We start from the raw sequence: 18,199 nt of genomic DNA, 5'->3' as shown, positions 1-18,199 counted from the left end.
GAGTCTGAAATGCAGTACTTGGGCGCAATCTGAAAGATGACAGAATGATCTCTGTTCGTTTCCAAGGCAAACCATTCAATATCCCAGTAATCCAAGTCTGTGCTGCAAGCAGGAATTCTGAAGAAGCTGAAGTTGAACGTTATATGAAGACCTGTAAGACCTTCTAGAACTCACACCCCCAAAAGATGTCCTTTTCATTATAGGGGATTGGAATGCAAAAGTGAGAAGTCAAGAGATCTATAAAGAAAGCTGAGCACTGAAGAATTGATGCTTTTGAACTGTGGTGTTGCAGAAGACTCTTGAGAGTCCCTTGAACTGCAAGAAGATCAAACCAGTCAATCCTAAAGGAAATCAGTCCTGAATATTCATTGGAACAATTGACGGTAAAGCTGCAACTCCAATACTTTGGTCACCTGATGCAAAGAACTGAATCATTGGGAAAGACCCTGATGCTGGGAAAGAGTAAAGGCAGGAGAAGGGGATGACAGAGGATGAGATGGTTGAATGGCATCACCGACTCGATGGACATGAATTCCATTAAGCTCCTGGAGTTGTTGAAGGGCAGGGAAGCCTGGTGTGCTTCAGTCCACGGGGGTCGCAAAGAATTGGACACGACAGAGCAACTGAACTGCCTGATGTTCTTGGTAACAGTATGCTGTCTCTCAATATTTATGCTCCTGTTATGTGAGATAAGTGCTTTATGTATGTGCAAACACTTGAGCTTCACATTTCCAAGGTAGTTCTTAAAAGGTCTTTTTTCCTGATGAGAAAACTGTGGCTAAGAGGTTGGATTTGCCTATGATCAAACAACTTAGTAAAACATCGAGCTAAAAACTGAACCCAGATTTGTTTGGTTCCAAATCTAGGCCCATTCACAACATACCATACTGTTTTACAGAGTTAAATAGCAAGCATGATCACTTCCAGTTGCCTTCCATTAATAGAAGCTTCTCTGTCCCAGTCCCTATCCCTTCCCTGTCTCCCCCCACCCCCCGCCATCCCGCTTTTGAAAACTTACTATGAACTCTGAATCCACACCTGACAAGGTACCTAACAGGCCCTTTTATCAGTAAAAAGAGAACAGGAATATATGGAAATGGGAACCACAAGTAAGAATGGAGTCCTAGTTTTATTCGGTTCAGAAGGTCTTTGTCTCCTATAATTGGATGGCTTAATATTGTGAAAAATATAGTCAATGCTAATCTTCACCTTTGTGAATTCACTGTGACTCCTCAGTGTTTCTCTGTTTGAACATTTCTAGTCACTTTGGTTAACTTTGAGACCATGATACAGACTCCTTCATTTTGTTTTTATTGATATTTAGCTTGTTTCCTTTATTTCTGTTGTTTGTACCCTTCCAAGTAGTTTGTCTACAAGTTCATCCAGGTTTAAAAAAATAACACCGATGGCTTGTATCATTATAAGATTTCCATATTAATCTCAAGTGATTGGAAATTTTCCATTTTTCTTAAGTCTGTTCTATCAAAAGTTAAATTGTTGTGTGTGTTGACATAAGGGTGTTTTTTCCCCCTGTTCTTTGTCAATGTGTCTCCCTCATATCCCCAAACACCCTTTTGTGAATATCCGTTTGTTTTTCTCAGCCTGCAGACTGCAGAGCCTTAATAGACAAACTCAAAGTTTGTAATGATGAGCAACTTCTTTTGGAACTGCAGCAGATCAAAACATGGAACATTGGAAAGGTATGTAAACCCATGCTCTCAAAAGAGAAACCACAATGAGGTGACCTCATTCAGCAGTTGCTTAATAAGCATCTAGTGTGTGTGTGTATATGTCTTGCACATCTCTAGACTGGTAATTTTAGCCTGTGAATGGTTACCAAGGAAGTTTTGAAAGAAATGTAAGGGAAAATTTTGCTTGCTGAGGGTGAAGATTGCTTAAGGTGATGATAAATAATCTCAACCCCAAAATACCTTTAGTTTAACTGACAATGTGAGTTTGAGATAGTCTCAGGATTTTTACTTTAGTTTAAAAGACTCTTCTTTCGATAACTCGAAAAAGAAGCACTTCAGATAAAATGGATTTTAGCAAAGAAAGTCCTTGTGTTTTTAGACCTCAGAGTATAGCCAGAATTCTCTCTCTGAAGACCTAGCTACAGAGATTTTGTGGTGTCTCCTGGTGTTAGAACATGTATGTTTTGATGGATAAAACAATGAACTCGGGTCCATGTGGCTCAGAGTATGATTTTTCTCATTGGTTTCTGTATTAGTGGGGGATTGAAGAGAAGCAAAGGTGGGAGGTGAACTTGTCTACGTATCATGATCAACAATCTATCATAGCAAAGCTCAGCTGCAAAGTACCCACACAGTACTTTTACCTTGTTCTTACATATTCCTCTTTCTCTTCCCTTCTCCAGTGCGAGTTATATCACTGGGTGGATCTGTTGGACCGCTTCGATGGGATTCTGGCAGATGCTGGACAGACAGTGGAGAATATGTCATGGATGCTCGTGTGTGATAGGCCGGAAAAAGAACAACTGAAAATGCTTCTCTTGGCTGTGTTGAACTTCACAGCCTTACTCATTGAGTACAGCTTTTCCCGGCATCTGTATAGTTCCATAGAGGTAGGAGAGGTTTAAGCCTATATAGTCTGTTCTTTACTAGAATTCTTCCTGTCCAGAATAGTCAAATTGTTATTTCTTTCTGATGATTCTTTCCTTTTCGTTATGAAGTTCTGGAGTTTTCAACATCAAAGACAATGGTAGGATGTTTCTTGGCTAAACAAACCCTTCACAGTGTTGATGAGAAGGTTCTTTACTGTCACATTCTTCTCATCTTTTAAGATTAAAGAAATTAATGAGAATGTAATACACGTATTGAAGTATTCTTGGTAATTTTCTGGAATTTATTTTTGTTCCAATTTATCAGAACAGCCCCAGATTACTTTACTATGACATAATTTGATTACCTTGAGACATCACTGGACTTGGTGCTCTTCTAAGTTTTAATGTGCTGCTTTTCAGTCTCTTCTCCCCTCTCCCCCAAATATATGTTAATAGCATGCTATGTATTCTTAAAAGAGTATAGTGGGCATGGGAATTAGTGAACTTTTGAATTCATCAGGAATCAGTATAAGAAGCAGTTCTCTTCCTTTAGCCTAACTTTGGAGTTTTTATCACTATTGATAGTGCCCTGTTGTTTGTTGTGTTACTTTTCCTGTCTTCATTAAAGAACCAGAATCAAAACAAACAGGTAGGAAGTAAATGGCTTAAGAAGAGAAATGAACTGAACTAAAGATACCACCTGAGTAATCTGTTGAAGATGAAATAAATAAGTTGCAAAAGGAAATCCATAGCTTTCTGGATAATCAGCAGTCAGAAATACTTTGGTTCATTTCCAGCTAAATTACATACTGATTTTAACACTAACCAAATGTTTCAGTATATTGGTGAATTGTTATTGTATTAAAAAGCAAAAATAGTTACTCGGGTTATTGTTAAATACACTGTAACAGTTTTAAGTACCACCGACTGTTGTTATTTTTAGTTTCTATCTAAAGAACCCTGTATTTTATCTAACTCCAATTTTATATTTGTTGTAAAGGATACAGAAGGAGCAAAAATTATCTTACTCTACTTTTAGTCTAGTTGGAGAGTTAATGTTTTGAGTTCTGCTGTATTAAAATGCCACATTTGTCTCTTGTCATTGGTTTCTTGCTGTGGAGATGCCTATGTAATTTTGAACTACTGTTTACATTTTTTAAACTTAAATTGGACTTTCATGCTGTCAGATTATAAGCTTCTTGAGCATAAGATTGCATGTTGCTGTTACTGCTAAGTTGCTTCAGTTGTGTCCGACTCTGTGCGACCCCATAGATGGCAGCCCACCAGGCTCCCCCGTCCCTGGCATTCTCCAGGCAAGAACACTGGACTGGGTTGCCATTTTATTCTCCAATGCATGAAAGTGAAAAGTGAAACTGAAGTCGCTGAGTTGTGTCTGACTCTTAGCGACCCCGTGGATTGCAGTTTACCAGGCTCCTCCATCCATGGGATTTTCCAGGCAAGAGTACTGGAGTGGGATGCCATCACCTTCTCCGTAGATTGCATGTTGTAGGTGCTCAAATATTTACAAATCTTTTTATATTGTTAAACTTCTTGATAACTTTGTAATTGTTGATAAATCTATTACTCTGTTGGCATTTCAAGTTTTCAAAGTCACCTTTTTGTCCCCTGTAGCACTTGACAACTTTATTGGCTTCTTCTGATATGCAAGTGGTGCTGGCAGTCCTCAACCTTCTGTATGTGTTTAGCAAAAGATCAAATTATATCACACGCCTTGGATCTGACAAGAGAACTCCACTGCTAACCCGGCTTCAGCATTTGGCAGAGGTGAGTCATGGGTGAAGAGTTAAAAGAGCACGAAATTTGGACCCTATTATTCGTTTTCACAGGTGTTTCTTGCAGTGTCAAAATGAATAGGAAGCCCTAAGTTAACTTTACTGGCCTAATTAAGTAGGACTGTTGGGGACCATTTAGAAGCTAAGTTCCCTCCCCAAAATCCTAGGAAGTATTCTCAATTTTATGAAGTAATTTTGAGGAATTTCATGGATATCTGTTCAAAAAGAGAATCTGTCTTAATTCAAAAATGCCACTTCTCTTCTGGAAGTAAAGTTTAGAATCAGATCTACTTGGAAGGAAATACTGGCTGCAAAAATCTGGATTTGGGGTCCTGGCCTACCTACCTTGTTAGTTCTGATAGCAATTTTTTCATCTGAGAATTTAGTTATATTTACCTTAAGAGTATTTTCAGAATAAAATAAAATGTAGGGTTCTTAGTGCTATGATGTGGTGGTAGTAATTGTTATTGAAGGCAAAAAACGCTCATGTTAAAAGTTCAGCTTACTCAAACTGTTGTCTACTATTCCTAGAGACAAATATATAACTAAGATTTGAGAGAGAGAACCATTGCTAGAAAGGTTTCTTGGAAGAAAATTGATAAGGCTGACTTTTTATTAATAAAAGCAGAATATAAATAGTTAACTCACAAGTCATAAAACTCGAGTTTCAGGCTAATTTTAGGTGTGTGGTTACTTAAAAATCATTTTTGTGTGATTATAAATATAACACATTTATAAAAATTCTAGGATATATAGGAAACTAGAAAAAGAATAATCACCAGTTATTCATCTAGATGTAGCATCCCTTAAAATTTGAGCATATTTCCTTGGATTTGCAAATATGAGATTTTTTTTAACCATTTCTCTTTGAAGTTTTTTAGTGACTCAGTTAACTCAGTTGATGTGAGCCAGTTGTTAATATGCACAGATACTACTGAACTGAAAATGTAGCAGAAGTACTCCCAAGAAGGCTTGAATCTGTTAAAAGCCAGTTGGTTTGGTTTTTGTGAAGGTCTGGGATACTGGTTCTCAGACTTGGCCATGTATGAGAAAGAATTGATTTATTAAAGCATAGGTTAGGGCCTGGTAATGTGCATTGCTAACAAGTTTCCAGGTGAGGCTACTGGTCCAAGGATTATTCTTTGAAAACATTGGTCTCGTCTATCCTATTGGGCAAAATTACAGAATCTTATCAGATTCTTATAGTTCCATCCCAAAGGCATCAAGACTTTTTCCCCTGATGTCTGAATACATACCCATTTTTTAGCAAATCCCATCTAGTGAGGTAGTATCAAATATGCTATGCGTTCTTAATTGCCAGGATCACATGGAGACTCTGGTAGGTGAAGACAGGGAGATTCAGAAGTTACATTACTTTTAGGAAAAGCCTATGAACTTTTAGCCTCTGATAAAGTGTGAGATGTGATATCTGCTCTTTATAGTGTTGATTATGGTTTTTATCCCAAACCTGGGTGTCAGCCTGAACCCGGCTCCTTGAATCCACACCCACATCTTCCACTTGATAACATTCAAGAAGTATATGACTAATCCTGTGTTGGATCTAGTATAAAACGTGTTCTTTTTTAAAAAAAACAAAAGCTCACATAGTAGTTGAGAAAGTAATATATATGCATAATTAAAAGGATGAAGAACTAGTTATTGTGAGTAGTACTGATAAGTACCCTGGAATCTTAAACATTCCATAGATTTATCTTGTTGGTGGCATGTTTTTTTTTCATGATAAAATTATGTGCTCAGTGTTTTAACATTTTGGAAATATACAGAAGAAAATTTATAATGATGTATGTATCTGCTCATCATTTTGGTACATTTTCTTAGTCTTCAGGCATATTTACATATCTGAATGCATATATGTAACTTTATATCCTGCTTTATTTACTTAATGTACTAGCATCCATTGTTTTCCCATGTTAACTTTACATAATTTTGTGAGAAATGTTTCTTTGTATTTAATAATGGTAACATCTCAGAAATGTCACAACATCACAGACTTTCATGAATCAAGTTTGGCTTGACATGATCTTTTAAGGATCCCAGCTTACAACTTTCTTGTTGTTGGTGCTTGAGTCTTATTAGATCACAAAAGATAGGAAGATTTGTGGGTGACAGTAATCGGAGAAGTATTCTAAAACAGGTAGTTGTGACAACAGAAGAAACAGGAAAAGTAATTGTGAAGATGTATAGCCTTTCAAGCTTATTCTGTCTTGCAAATTCAGATCGTTGGTTTGACTTACCTGTCACCCCTAAGTACCATCAAGTGTCTATATATCCCTTATCCTCACAGTTTTCAGCAAATTCTTATTTCTTCAATGGAAGTCTGGGGAATCATGAAGAAAATATTGAAAATTGAATGAGGAAGTACTTTTCCTTTTGGGTATTAGCCTTTTTTTATAAAGCTAAAAGGAGTTAAAGTTGTGTAGTAACAATAGTGGAAAGTTTCCAGAAACAGATGTAACGTGTAAGAATTACTAAGCTTAACCATTTCTAGCTTTTGATATAAAGTGAGACTTGGAACTGTTCCTTTTACTTGAATACTTAGAGGCCATTGTAGGTTTTCTATGGCCTAATTACAATATTGTTGTGTCTCAGGGAATAGAGAAGCCTGAGGAGAGGAAGAGAGGTGCCAGTCAGAACACACATTTTTTTTTCCATTAAATTTGAGCACACATTTTTTTCCATTAAATTTGCCATCTTGTAGGAGTGTGATTGATGGCACCCCAAAACAATGACAGTTGTAATAGCAATTATCACTGATCATATAGATCATCATAACAAATGTAATGATGAAAAATTTTGAAATATTGCAAGAGTTACCAAATGAGACACAGAGACATGAAGTGAGCAAATGTTGGAAAAATGAAGAGTAAGCATGAGAGAGCAAGAGCAAAGTCCAAATTTGCTTTAATTTAACTGATCCTGTTTTTCTATTTTGTTTCATTTATCTCTACTCCAGTTTTACTATTTCCTTCTTTCTGTTTGCTTTGGGTTTAGTTTGCTGGACTGTTAGGGTACTGATTTGAAATTTTTCTTTCTTATCAATAAATGGTGGCAATGAACAACTGTAAATTTCCCTCTGTATACTGCTTTATCACATAAGGTATAGCCCATGAGTTTTGATATGAAATGTTTTCATTCATCTTAAGGAATATTCTAATTTCCCTTTTGATTTCTTCTTTCACCCATTGTTTGTTAAGAGTATATTGTTTAGTTTCCATGTGTTTGTGAATTTTCCAGATTTCCTTCTGTTACAGATTTCTAATTTCTTTCCATTGTCACTGGATATGATACTTTGTACGATTTTATTATTTTTTCTTAAAGTTTCTTAGTTTGTATTGTGGCCTAACCTATGGTCTGTGTGAGAGACTTAATTATTTGTACTTCAGAAGAATGTATATTCTGCTGTTTGTTAGGCAGATTGTTCCACATATATATATATATATATATGTATGTATATATCTGTTAGGTCTAGTCGATTTAATGTTCAAGTCTTATATTTCTTTGTCTTATCTTTTGTCTAGTTATTTATGTATTCCCTGTGTATTACAACTAAAATCTTCATTAATGAGTTGTTCAAATTAGTACCAAGTTTTAAGAGTAGCCAAAAAGTTTCCTCCTATATAGTACTTTCTTCTCACTTTATGTTGTTATAGATTACATCTTTATATATTGTGTGTCGATCAACATAGATGTAGAATTTACTTTTTTATAGTTATAAAACACACAGAACAAAAAGGAATTACAAACCAAAAATAATTATGCATTTTATACTTACCTGTGAAATTAATTTAGTGGTATTCTTAATTTCTTCATATGGAGTCAGGTTACTATGGCATATCCTTTCATATCTGCTCTTTTAGCATTTCTTATAGGCAGGTCTACTAGCAACAAACTGTCAACTTTTATCTGAGAAAATTATTAATTGTGCAAGATATAGAATTCTAATTAGCAGTTAGAATTAGCAGTTTCTTTCAGCACTTTGAATGTGTTTTCCCACTTCATTCCGGCCCCTGTGGTTTCTGATGAGAAATCAGCTGTGAGGATCCCTTGTATATAACAAATCACATCTTGCTTGCTGCCTTTAAGATTATTCTGTCTTGGTCTTTGAAATTTTGATTATGTCTTTTTGTGAATCTGTATTTTTATCCTATTGAAATTCATTGAGCTTCTTGGGTTTGTAGATTCATATCTGTTTTCAAATTTGAGATGTTTTGGCTATTATTTCTTTAAATAATCTCTTTGCCTTTCTCTCTTCTCCTTGGATTCCCATTTTGTATATGTTAGTATACTTGATGAAGTCCCACAGAACTCTTAACCTTCATTTACTTTTTTCTGTCTGCTCTTCAGACTGGATAATCTCAATTGACCTATCTTCAAGCTCATTGATTTTTTTCACCTTCCAATATTTATTTTCAAATAAATTTGTCAGAATGTTTACAAAAATATTCAGTTCAGTTCAGTCACTCAGTCGTGTCCGACTCTTTGCGACCCCATGAACCGACCGCAGCACGCCGGGCCTCCCTGTCCATCACCAACTCCTGGAGTTTACTCAGACTCACGTCCATTGAGTCAGTGATGCCATCCAGCCATCTCAACCTCTGTCGTCCCCTTCTCCTCCTGCCCTCAATCTTTCCCAGCATCAGGGTCTTTTCAAATGAGATTGGCGCAAAAGTAATTGTTGTTTGAGACCATGAATTTTAAGTCATTATAACTAGTCTCAAACACATCTTTGTTAATCAAAATGGCAACCATTACAATCAACATATATTTCTGATAACAAGAAATAAGTTTGTTTATTCCTGTAGCATAAATATCCACAGTGTGTGTTTTTTTTAATCCAAAAAACAATGTGTTGTGTTTTTGTTTTGTTTTTTTAATTTTTGGTCAGCTCATGAGGCACCCACTTAGTGAGTTTTGTCACCTTTCCAGTTTGCTTCCAATGCTGAATGACCGTCAAATGGTCAACATTTTCTTTGGCAGCTTCTCGTGCAGTTGTAAGAGCATCAGTTTCAATGATTGGTCTCAGTCGGTTGTTATCAACTTCCAATGGCTGTCCACTGCAATCCTAATCTTCAAGGCTCTTGTCCTGTTTGCAGAACTTCTTGAACCACCACTACACTGTACGTTCCTTAGCAGTTCCTGGGCCAAGTGCATTGTCAATGTTGAGAGTTGTTTCTGCTGCTTTATAACCCGTTTTAAACTCAAAGAAGAAAATCACTCAACTATGCTTTTGTCTAAAATCATTTCCATAGTCCAAAATAAATATAAAATAAACAGCAAGAAATAAATCATTAGCAAAAAAATATATAAAGCGAGAAAAGCACATTAAAATGATGTGTAACAAAATGACATTTATATTAGAATGTATTCTGATATCAAACAGCAGATTTTAGCAATGCAGAAACTGCAATTACATTTGCATCAAACTAATAATACATGTTCAGTGTTGAAAATTAAGAACTCAAAAGAAAATTATAAAGAAGAAAACAACAGTAATCCTCAGCTTTTACCGTGTAGATAAAAAAAATAACACTGTGTTTCATGTGCTGCTTTTCCTGTAACCTATGGTGAGTATTTTCCCACAGCGTTAAGATTTTTCAAGATTGGACAACAGTCTTAGTTTCCAAGCCACCCTCCTGGTCCTCCATTGGTGTCCTTGACTGGTGCCTTCTCTTTTGCTGCCTCCAAGTGTTGGAGTGGCTTAGTGCTTCACCCCAGATTCTGTCTCTTATCCATTTATATTCTGCCTCTGTGATCCTATCCAGTTTCATGGTTTTAAGGACCATTAACTCCCAAAATTACGTGATTTCTTTGAACCTCAAACTTGTATATTTACTGCCTTCTAAACATCTCTTTCTGCTTTATTGACTATGCCAAAGCCTTTGACTGTATGGATCACAATAAACTGTGGAAAATTCTGAAAGAGATGGGAATACCAGACCACCTGACGTGCCTCTTGAGAAACCTATATGCAGGTCAGGAAGCAACAGTTAGAACTGGACATGGAACAACAGACTGGTTCCAGATAGGAAAAGGAGTATATCAAGGCTGTATATTGTCACCCTGCTTATTTAACTTATATGCAGAGTACATCATGAGAAACGCTGGGCTGGAAGAAACACAAGCTGGAATCAAGATTGCCAGGAGAAATATCAATAACCTCAGATATGCAGATGACACCAGCCTTATGGCAGAAAGTGAAGAGGAACTAAAAAGCCTCTGATGAAAGTGAAAGTGGAGAGTGAAAAAGTTGGCTTAAAGCTCAACATTCAGAAAACGAAGGTCATGGCATCCGGTCCCATCACTTCATGGGAAATAGATGGGGAAACAGTGGAAACAGTGTCAGACTTTATTTTGGGGGGCTCCAAAATCACTGCAGATGGTGATTGCAGCCATGAAATTAAAAGACGCTTACTCCTTGGAAGGAAAGTTATGACCAACCTAGATAGCATATTGAAAAGCAGAGACATTACTTTGCCAACAAAGGTCCATCTGGTCCAGGCTGTGGTTTTCCAGTGGTCATGTATGGATGTGAGAGTTGGACTGTGAAGAAGGCTGAGCGCCAAAGGATTGATGCTTTTAACTGTGGTGTTGGAGAAGACCCTTGAGAGTCCCTTGGACTGCAAGGAGATCCAACCAATCCATTCTGAAGGAGATCAGCCCTGGGATTTCTTAGGAGGGAATGATGCTGAAGCTGAAACTCCAGTACTTTGGCCACCTCATGAGAAAAGTTGACTCATTGGAAAAGACTCTGATGCTAGGAGGGTTTGGGGGCAGGAGGAGAAGGGGACGACAGAGGATGAGATGGCTGGATGACATCACTAACTAGATGGACGCGAGTCTGAGTGAACACTGGGAGTTGATGATGGACAGTGCTGCGATTCATGGGGTCGCAAAGAGTCGGACACGACTGAGTGACTGAACTGAACTGAAACATCTCTACTGGATATCAATCGTAATGTGTACAAAATCAAACATATGACCACCCCTCACATGTCTTTCCCTAATACTCAGTCCATTTTGGATACCTGGCAGCCTTGCTTTACTAGACAGTGCCAGGCACATTTTTGCTCCAAGGCCTCTGTGCAGCTATGTCCCCACTTGTCTCTATGACTTGCTCCCTCATCTTCTTTTAAGTCTTAAAAACTACCATCTCAGTGAAGTCTTCCTACCATCCTGTTTTAAAATCAGAACACCTTCCATATTCTCTATTACAGTTTGCTTCATTTTTCTCTGTAGCACATATTACCATCTAACATTATATATTTTTAAAGTTTATTTATTCATTCTCCCTGCTTAAATCTGCTGTTGAACCACTTTAGTGAATTTTTCATTTCTGTTACTGTGCTTTAGCTACAGAATTTCTATTTACTTCCTTTTTAAAAAATAACTTCTAATTGGCAGTCTTTATTTGATGAGACATCATTCTCATGGTTTCCTTTAGTTCTTTGTATAGGATTTGGTTTAGTTCTTTAAGCATATTTAAGATAGATGATTTAAAGTCTTTGCCTAAATCCAATGACTAAACTTCTTCAGGAATTAATTCTACCAGTTTTTTTCCAGTTTGGGGATATATAAACCCAAATGAACTTTTTGGCTAACCCAATGATTGAAACAAAGCATTGTGTAACTTTAAGGTACACAACATGATGATTTGTTACACTTGTATATTGCAAAGTGATTCCCACAGAAGGAATAATTAACATCTCCATCACCTCACATAATTGCCGTTTCCTTTTTTGTAGTGAGAACATTTAAGATTTATTCTTTTAGCAACTTTAAAGCATATAGTACAGTATTGTTACCTATAATTGCTATGCTATAGGTTAGATCCCCTAATGTTTTCCATTATATAATTAGAAGTTTGTGCAATTTGACCAACATCTCCCCTTTTCCCCCAGTCCCTAGCAACCACCATTCTAAGCTCTTTGTGGTCAGCTTTTGTAGATTCCATGTGTAAGTGATACCATACAGTAGCTGTCTGTCTCTGATTTACCTCACTTATTAGAATGCCCTCAAGGTCCATCCATGTTTGTCTTAAAAGGTGAGATTTCCTTGTTTCTCATGGCTGAGAAATGAGATGTTCTCATTGTGTGTGTGTGTGTGTGTATTTTTTACATACATGTATTTTACACACACATATTTTTTACACACATATATGGCACATCTTTATCCATTCATCCATAGATGGGCACGTATATAGTTTCCATACCTTAGCTCCTGTGAACAATTTTGCAGTAAAAATTGGAGTGAAGATATCTCTTTTTCCTGATTTCCTTTCCTTTGGATAGATAGCCAGAACTAGAATTGCTGGATCATAATGGTTCTGCTTTTAATTTTTTGAGGAACTGCTGTACTGTTTTCTGTAGAGGCTAGTTGTTGTTGTTCAGTGGCTAAGTCATGTCCAGTCTCTGTGACAACATGGACTGCTAGATAGATAGATAGTTAGAGGCTATACCAATTTATGTTCCCACCAACTTGCCAGTACTTGTTATCTCTTGTCTTCTTGAAAATAGCCAGTCTCTCAGGTGTGAGGTGATATATTACTATGGTTATGGTTTGCATTTCCCCGATGACTAGTGATATTTAGCACCATTTCATGTAACTGCTGGCCATTTGTGTATTGTCCTTGGGAAAAACGTCTGTTTAATTCCTGTGTCCATTCTATTTACTTATTTTTTAAAGGGATGAAGATAAATTTTATTTTTTAAAACAACTATTAGAATAGAGGGAAAGAGACCACAGTATAGAAGTTGGCTCAATTCTGAATGCAGGATGGGTATTTGCAGCCAAGGAGCAGGGTTGGGGTGGGGACAGTGGGTGGAAAATTATTAAGAGGAAATATCAGGGGTAGGGGAGATTCTGGTTCCCCTGACTTAACTGGTTTCTTGCTGAAACTAGATTCTACAGGGAAGGACCCAGAAAAGCCCAAATTTGAGGACTTGCTGAGAAAATTACTCACAGGAGCCTGAGCAAGTTTGGGTCAAAGAGAGAGTCTTTGTCAAGACCCAGGATCTGAGTTCAGGGAAGGAAGGGAGGGAGTATAGGGGATTGAATGGTAGTCCCCAAAACGATACACCCATGTCCTAAACCCCAGAACCTCTGACTATGAAAGAAGAGTCTTTGCAGATGTAATTAAGAATCTAAAATCATCCTGGATTATCTGAGTGAACTTAAATCCAATAACAAGCATCCTTCTAAGAGACAAAAGATAAGGATAAAGCAGACACACAAGAAGTCCAAGGAGAAGTCCATGTGAAGACAGAGGCAACTGCCCATTTTAAGATCAGATGGTTGGTTTTTGTTACTGTTACGCAGTTGTATGAGTTCTTTATATTTTGGATAGTAATTTCTTTTCAGATATAATGGTTTGCAAATATTTTCTCCTGTTGTACAGGTTATCTGTTCATTTTGATTGTTTCTTTTGCTATGCTAAAATGTTTTAGTTTGATTCAGTCTCCTTTATTTTTGCCTTTGTTGCTTTTGGTATCATGTCCAAAAAACTGTCACCAAAACTCGTGTGAGGGTGCTTTTACTCATGTTTTCTTTTAAGAGCTTTATGGTTTCAGGTCTTATGTTAAAGTCTTAAATTCATTTCAGGTTAATTTTTTGAGTGGTATAAGATAGGGGTCCAACTTGTATGTTAGTTTTCTCAGCACCATTTATTGAAGAGATTATACTTTCCCATTGATTACTGGCTCCCTTTGAAATATTATTTGACTGTATATGTAAGGATTTATTTCTCTGTCCTTGATTATGTTCCATGGGGCTTTGTGTGTTCTTTATGCTAATACCTTACTGTTGATTACTACAGCTTTGTAATGGTATTTGAAATCAGGAAGTACAGTATCTAGCTTTGTTCTGTCTCAGGATTGCTTTAGTTATTTGGGGTCTTCTGTGTTCCATATAAATTTGAAGATTATTTTTACTGTTTCTAGGGAAATTGTCATTGGAATTTTGAAAGTAAGTAAAATTTATAGATTACTCTCAGTACTGTGACATTTTGACAGTACTAATTTTTCCAGTCCATGAACATGGGTTATTTGTCTCTTCTTTAATCCCTTTCATCCATGTTTTGTAGTTTTCAGTGTACAGATTTTACCTCCTTGTTATAATTTATTTCTAAGTATTTTACTTTTTTATGGTATTATAAATAGGATTGTTCTATTTCTTTTTCAGATAGATAGTGTATGGAAATATAACTGATTTCTATATGTTAATTTTGTATCCTGCAACTTTACTGAATTTATTAATTCTAAGTTTTTTGGGTGGCCCCTTGGGGATTTTCTGTACATCATTTGCAAATGAAAGCAACTTTTTTTTTCTTGCCTAATTGCTCTGGCTAGAATTTACAGTATTGTGCTGAATTTCCAGTTCTGTGTTCCACTACTGTGAGTGGTTAGAATGGACACCTTGTCTTGTTCCTGATCTTAGAATGAAAGGTTTCAGCCTTTAATCATTGAGTATGCTGTTGACTGTGGGCTTGTCGTGTTTAGGTATGTTCTCATACCCCATTTTGGGGTTTTTATTATGAAAGGATATTGAACTTTGTCATTACTTTTTCTACAACTTCTGAGCTAATCATGTGATTTTTGTCTTTCATTTTCTTACTGTGATATCACATTTATTAATTTGCAGGTTTTGAAACATCTTTGCCCCCCAAGGATAACTCTCACTTAAATTCTGATCTATGTTCCTTTTAATGTGCTGTTAAATTTTATTTCCTGTTAGTTTACTGATTGCGAGTTTGTACATCAGGGATATTGGTCTCTAGTTTTCTGTTCATGTATTGTCCTTATCTGGCTTTGGTATAAGAGTAATTTTGGCCAAACAATGGTGATTTTCCCAATTACCAGTTGAGAAGTGTTCCTTCTTCAATTATTTGGTAAAAATTTGAGAAAGATTGGTTATTTAAATGTTTCACCAGGGAAACCATTTGGTCCTGGAATTTTCTCTTGGGGGTCTTTTTCGATTACTGACTCAATCTGCTTATTCGTACTTTCTGTTCTCCATGATTCTGTTTTGGTTATTTATTTCTAGGAATTCTATCCAATTCTTCTAGGTTATCTAATTTGTTGGCATTTTGTTTCTAGTAGTCTCTTAGTGATCCTTTGTATCTGTGGTATCAGTTGTAATGTCTCTTCTTTTGTTTATGATTTTATTTATTTGAGTCTTCAGCCTTTTTTTCAGTTTAGCTAAAGTTTTGAAACTATTTTGTTGAGTAGTTTTTAAAAAGTTCTTACTTTCATTAATCTTTTCTGTGGTTTTCCTAGTCTTTATTTCATTTGTGTCTACTCTGATCTTTGTTCCTTTCTTCTACTAACTCTGGACTTAGTTCATTCTTCTTTTTCAAGTTGAGGTATAAAATTAGGTTGTTTGAGATAGTTCTTATTTCTTAATGTAGTCATTTATTTCCTATAAACTTCCCTCTTGAAGTACTTTTGGTGCAACCTACTCATTGTGATATTTTGTGTTTCTGTTTGTCTCAAGATATTTTTAATTTCCCTTTTGATTTCTTCCTTTGACCCTTTAGTTGTTCAGGAGTGTATTGCTTAATTTCCAGATTTTTGTGACTGTTTCCAGTTTTCTTTCTGTAACTGATTTCCAATTTCATACTATTAGGGTCCAGAAAAATATTTGGTATGGTTTCAGTCTTAAATTTGCTAAGACTTATTTTGTGACCTATCATATGACATCTCTAGGAGAATGTTGCATGGGGATTTGAGAAGAGTGTATTCTGCTGTTGAATAAATATTATACATATGCCTACAAGGTCCATTGGTCTAAGTAAGTGAAGTGGCTCAGTCATGTCCGACTCTTGGCAACCCCATGGACTGTAGCCCACCAGGCTCCTCCATCCATGAAATTTTCTAGGCAAGATTACTGGAGTGGGTTGCCATTTCCTTCTCCAGGGGATCTTCCCAACCCAGGGATCGAACCCGGGTCTTCCGCATTGTGGGCAGATGCTTTACCATCTGAGCCACCAGGGAATCCCAGCTTATTTTTAAAGGAGTTAAGTTTATAGTTCAAATCCAATGTTTCCTTCTTGATCGTTCTCTCAGTACAGTTGAAAGTACAGTACATTGTTGAAAGTGAGATGCTGACATCTCCTGCTATTATTGTATTGTTCTCTCTTTTTCCCTTCATTTGTTGTTCAGTCACTAAGTCGTGTCTGACTCTTTGCAACTCCATGGGCTACAGCATGCCTGGCTACCCTGTCCTTCATGCTATCTCCTGGAGTTTACTCAGTTTCATGTACATTGAATCAGTGATGCTATCTAACCATCTCATATCTCCCTTCATATCTGTTGTATGTGTGCTCAGTCACTTTAGTCATGCCCAACTCTTTGTGACCCTATGGACTGTAGCCTGCCAGGCTCCTCTGCCTGTGGGATTTTACAAGAATACTGGAGTGGGTTCTAACTGATTCTGGGGATCTTCCCAACCCAAGGATCAAACCTGAATCTCCTGCATAGCAGGTGGATGCTTTACCCACTGAGCAACCTGGGAAGCCCTCTTATCTATTAGCATTTACTTATACATTTAATATGTTCCAATGTTAAATCCATATAATTTACAGTTGTTATAGCCTCTTTGAATTGACCCCTTTATCATTTTATAGTGACCTTAATTGTTCCCCATTACAGATTTTGAGTCAAAACCTATTTTTTAGGATATAGGTAGCTATCCCTGCGCTTTTGGTTTCCACTTCTGTAAAATAACTTTCTTTCCCTGCACTTTGAGCCTATGTGTGTCTTTAAAGCTGAAGTGAGTTGCTTGTAGGTAGCATGTAGTTGGGTCTTGTTTTCTTTTTTCCACCCAACTGCTTTATGCCTTTTGATTGGGAAAATGAATTCATTTACATTTGGAGTAATTAATAATAGATAGGGACTTAGTTATATCATCTTATTCTTTTTTGATTGTTTTGTGTTTCCCTTGCTCCTTTCTTCTTTTGCTGTCTTTCTTTGTGAATAATGGTTTTTCATATACTTCAGTTCCCTTTATTCCTCTTTTTTTATCTAATCTAAGTTTTGCTTTGTGGTTACCATGAATCTTACATAAAACATAGATATAATAACAACTTAACTTTGATTGCATATGAAGAACTTAACACTTTTACTCCTCTTTGATTTTACGATTTTGATGTCACAGTTTACCTCTTTTTATACTGCGTATTCATTAACAATTATTTTAGAATTAAAAAAATTTTTTTAATTATGTATTTTAAAAACACTCTTGTCCTTTAACTTTTATCATTCATGGGTGATTGTTTAAGATAGTGTTTTCCCGGAGCTCTCAAACACCTGCTGAGAGTGGCTGCAACCGATTCACAGACCACTGCAGGGTCTTTTCTCTAAGAATGTGTGCCAAGTTATTGCAGGGGCGAGCAATGGAGCACAGTGAGAGACATCTTATTGTGCTACCTTGCTGAGGCCACTCCTTATGTTGCTACAGTGGACATTTTGAATATTACAACATGGCAACTCTGGAAATCAGACTCTCACCCTTCCCCTTCCCCAGGGTTTGTTGTTAAGATTTATTGTTTTTTATTTAGACTTTTTGAACTGGTTTCTGAATTCTTTGTTTTATGTGGTCATTGAAGTCTCTGTTAGCGTAGTGGTCAGCTAGTGATTTGCCTTATTCCTGGAACTGAATTATCTCTGTCTTTGCTGGTGAGTTCTGTGTACATATTGGTATCTTTGATGTCAATGCTCACTATCTTCAATACTTAACCAGAACGTTAAGAATCCCTATGGACAAGAATCCCTTAAAAGAAATGGAATAGCCCTCATAGTCAACAAAAGAGTATGAAATGCAGCACTTGGAT

General features: G+C 36.5%; 1 protein-coding gene across 50 annotated transcripts in view; it reads left to right on the top strand.

The window, feature by feature from the left end:
* Window positions 1-18,199, top strand: part of HUWE1 (HECT, UBA and WWE domain containing E3 ubiquitin protein ligase 1) — a 157,971-nt gene that overhangs the window by 43,383 nt on the left and 96,389 nt on the right. For all 50 annotated transcript variants that reach the window (XM_060407790.1, XM_060407794.1, XM_060407783.1 and 47 more), the window contains 3 exons: window positions 1,602-1,700; window positions 2,375-2,581; window positions 4,193-4,345. In XM_060407790.1, coding sequence (XP_060263773.1) covers window positions 1,602-1,700; window positions 2,375-2,581; window positions 4,193-4,345 — 459 coding nt within the window. The remainder of the gene's footprint in view (window positions 1-1,601; window positions 1,701-2,374; window positions 2,582-4,192; window positions 4,346-18,199) is intronic.

Source organism: Ovis aries, chromosome X, assembly GCF_016772045.2.
Source record: "Ovis aries strain OAR_USU_Benz2616 breed Rambouillet chromosome X, ARS-UI_Ramb_v3.0, whole genome shotgun sequence".
NCBI lineage: Eukaryota > Metazoa > Chordata > Mammalia > Artiodactyla > Bovidae > Ovis > Ovis aries.
Note: the sequence above shows the minus strand (reverse complement) of the source record. Positions and strands in the feature narration are given on the sequence as shown.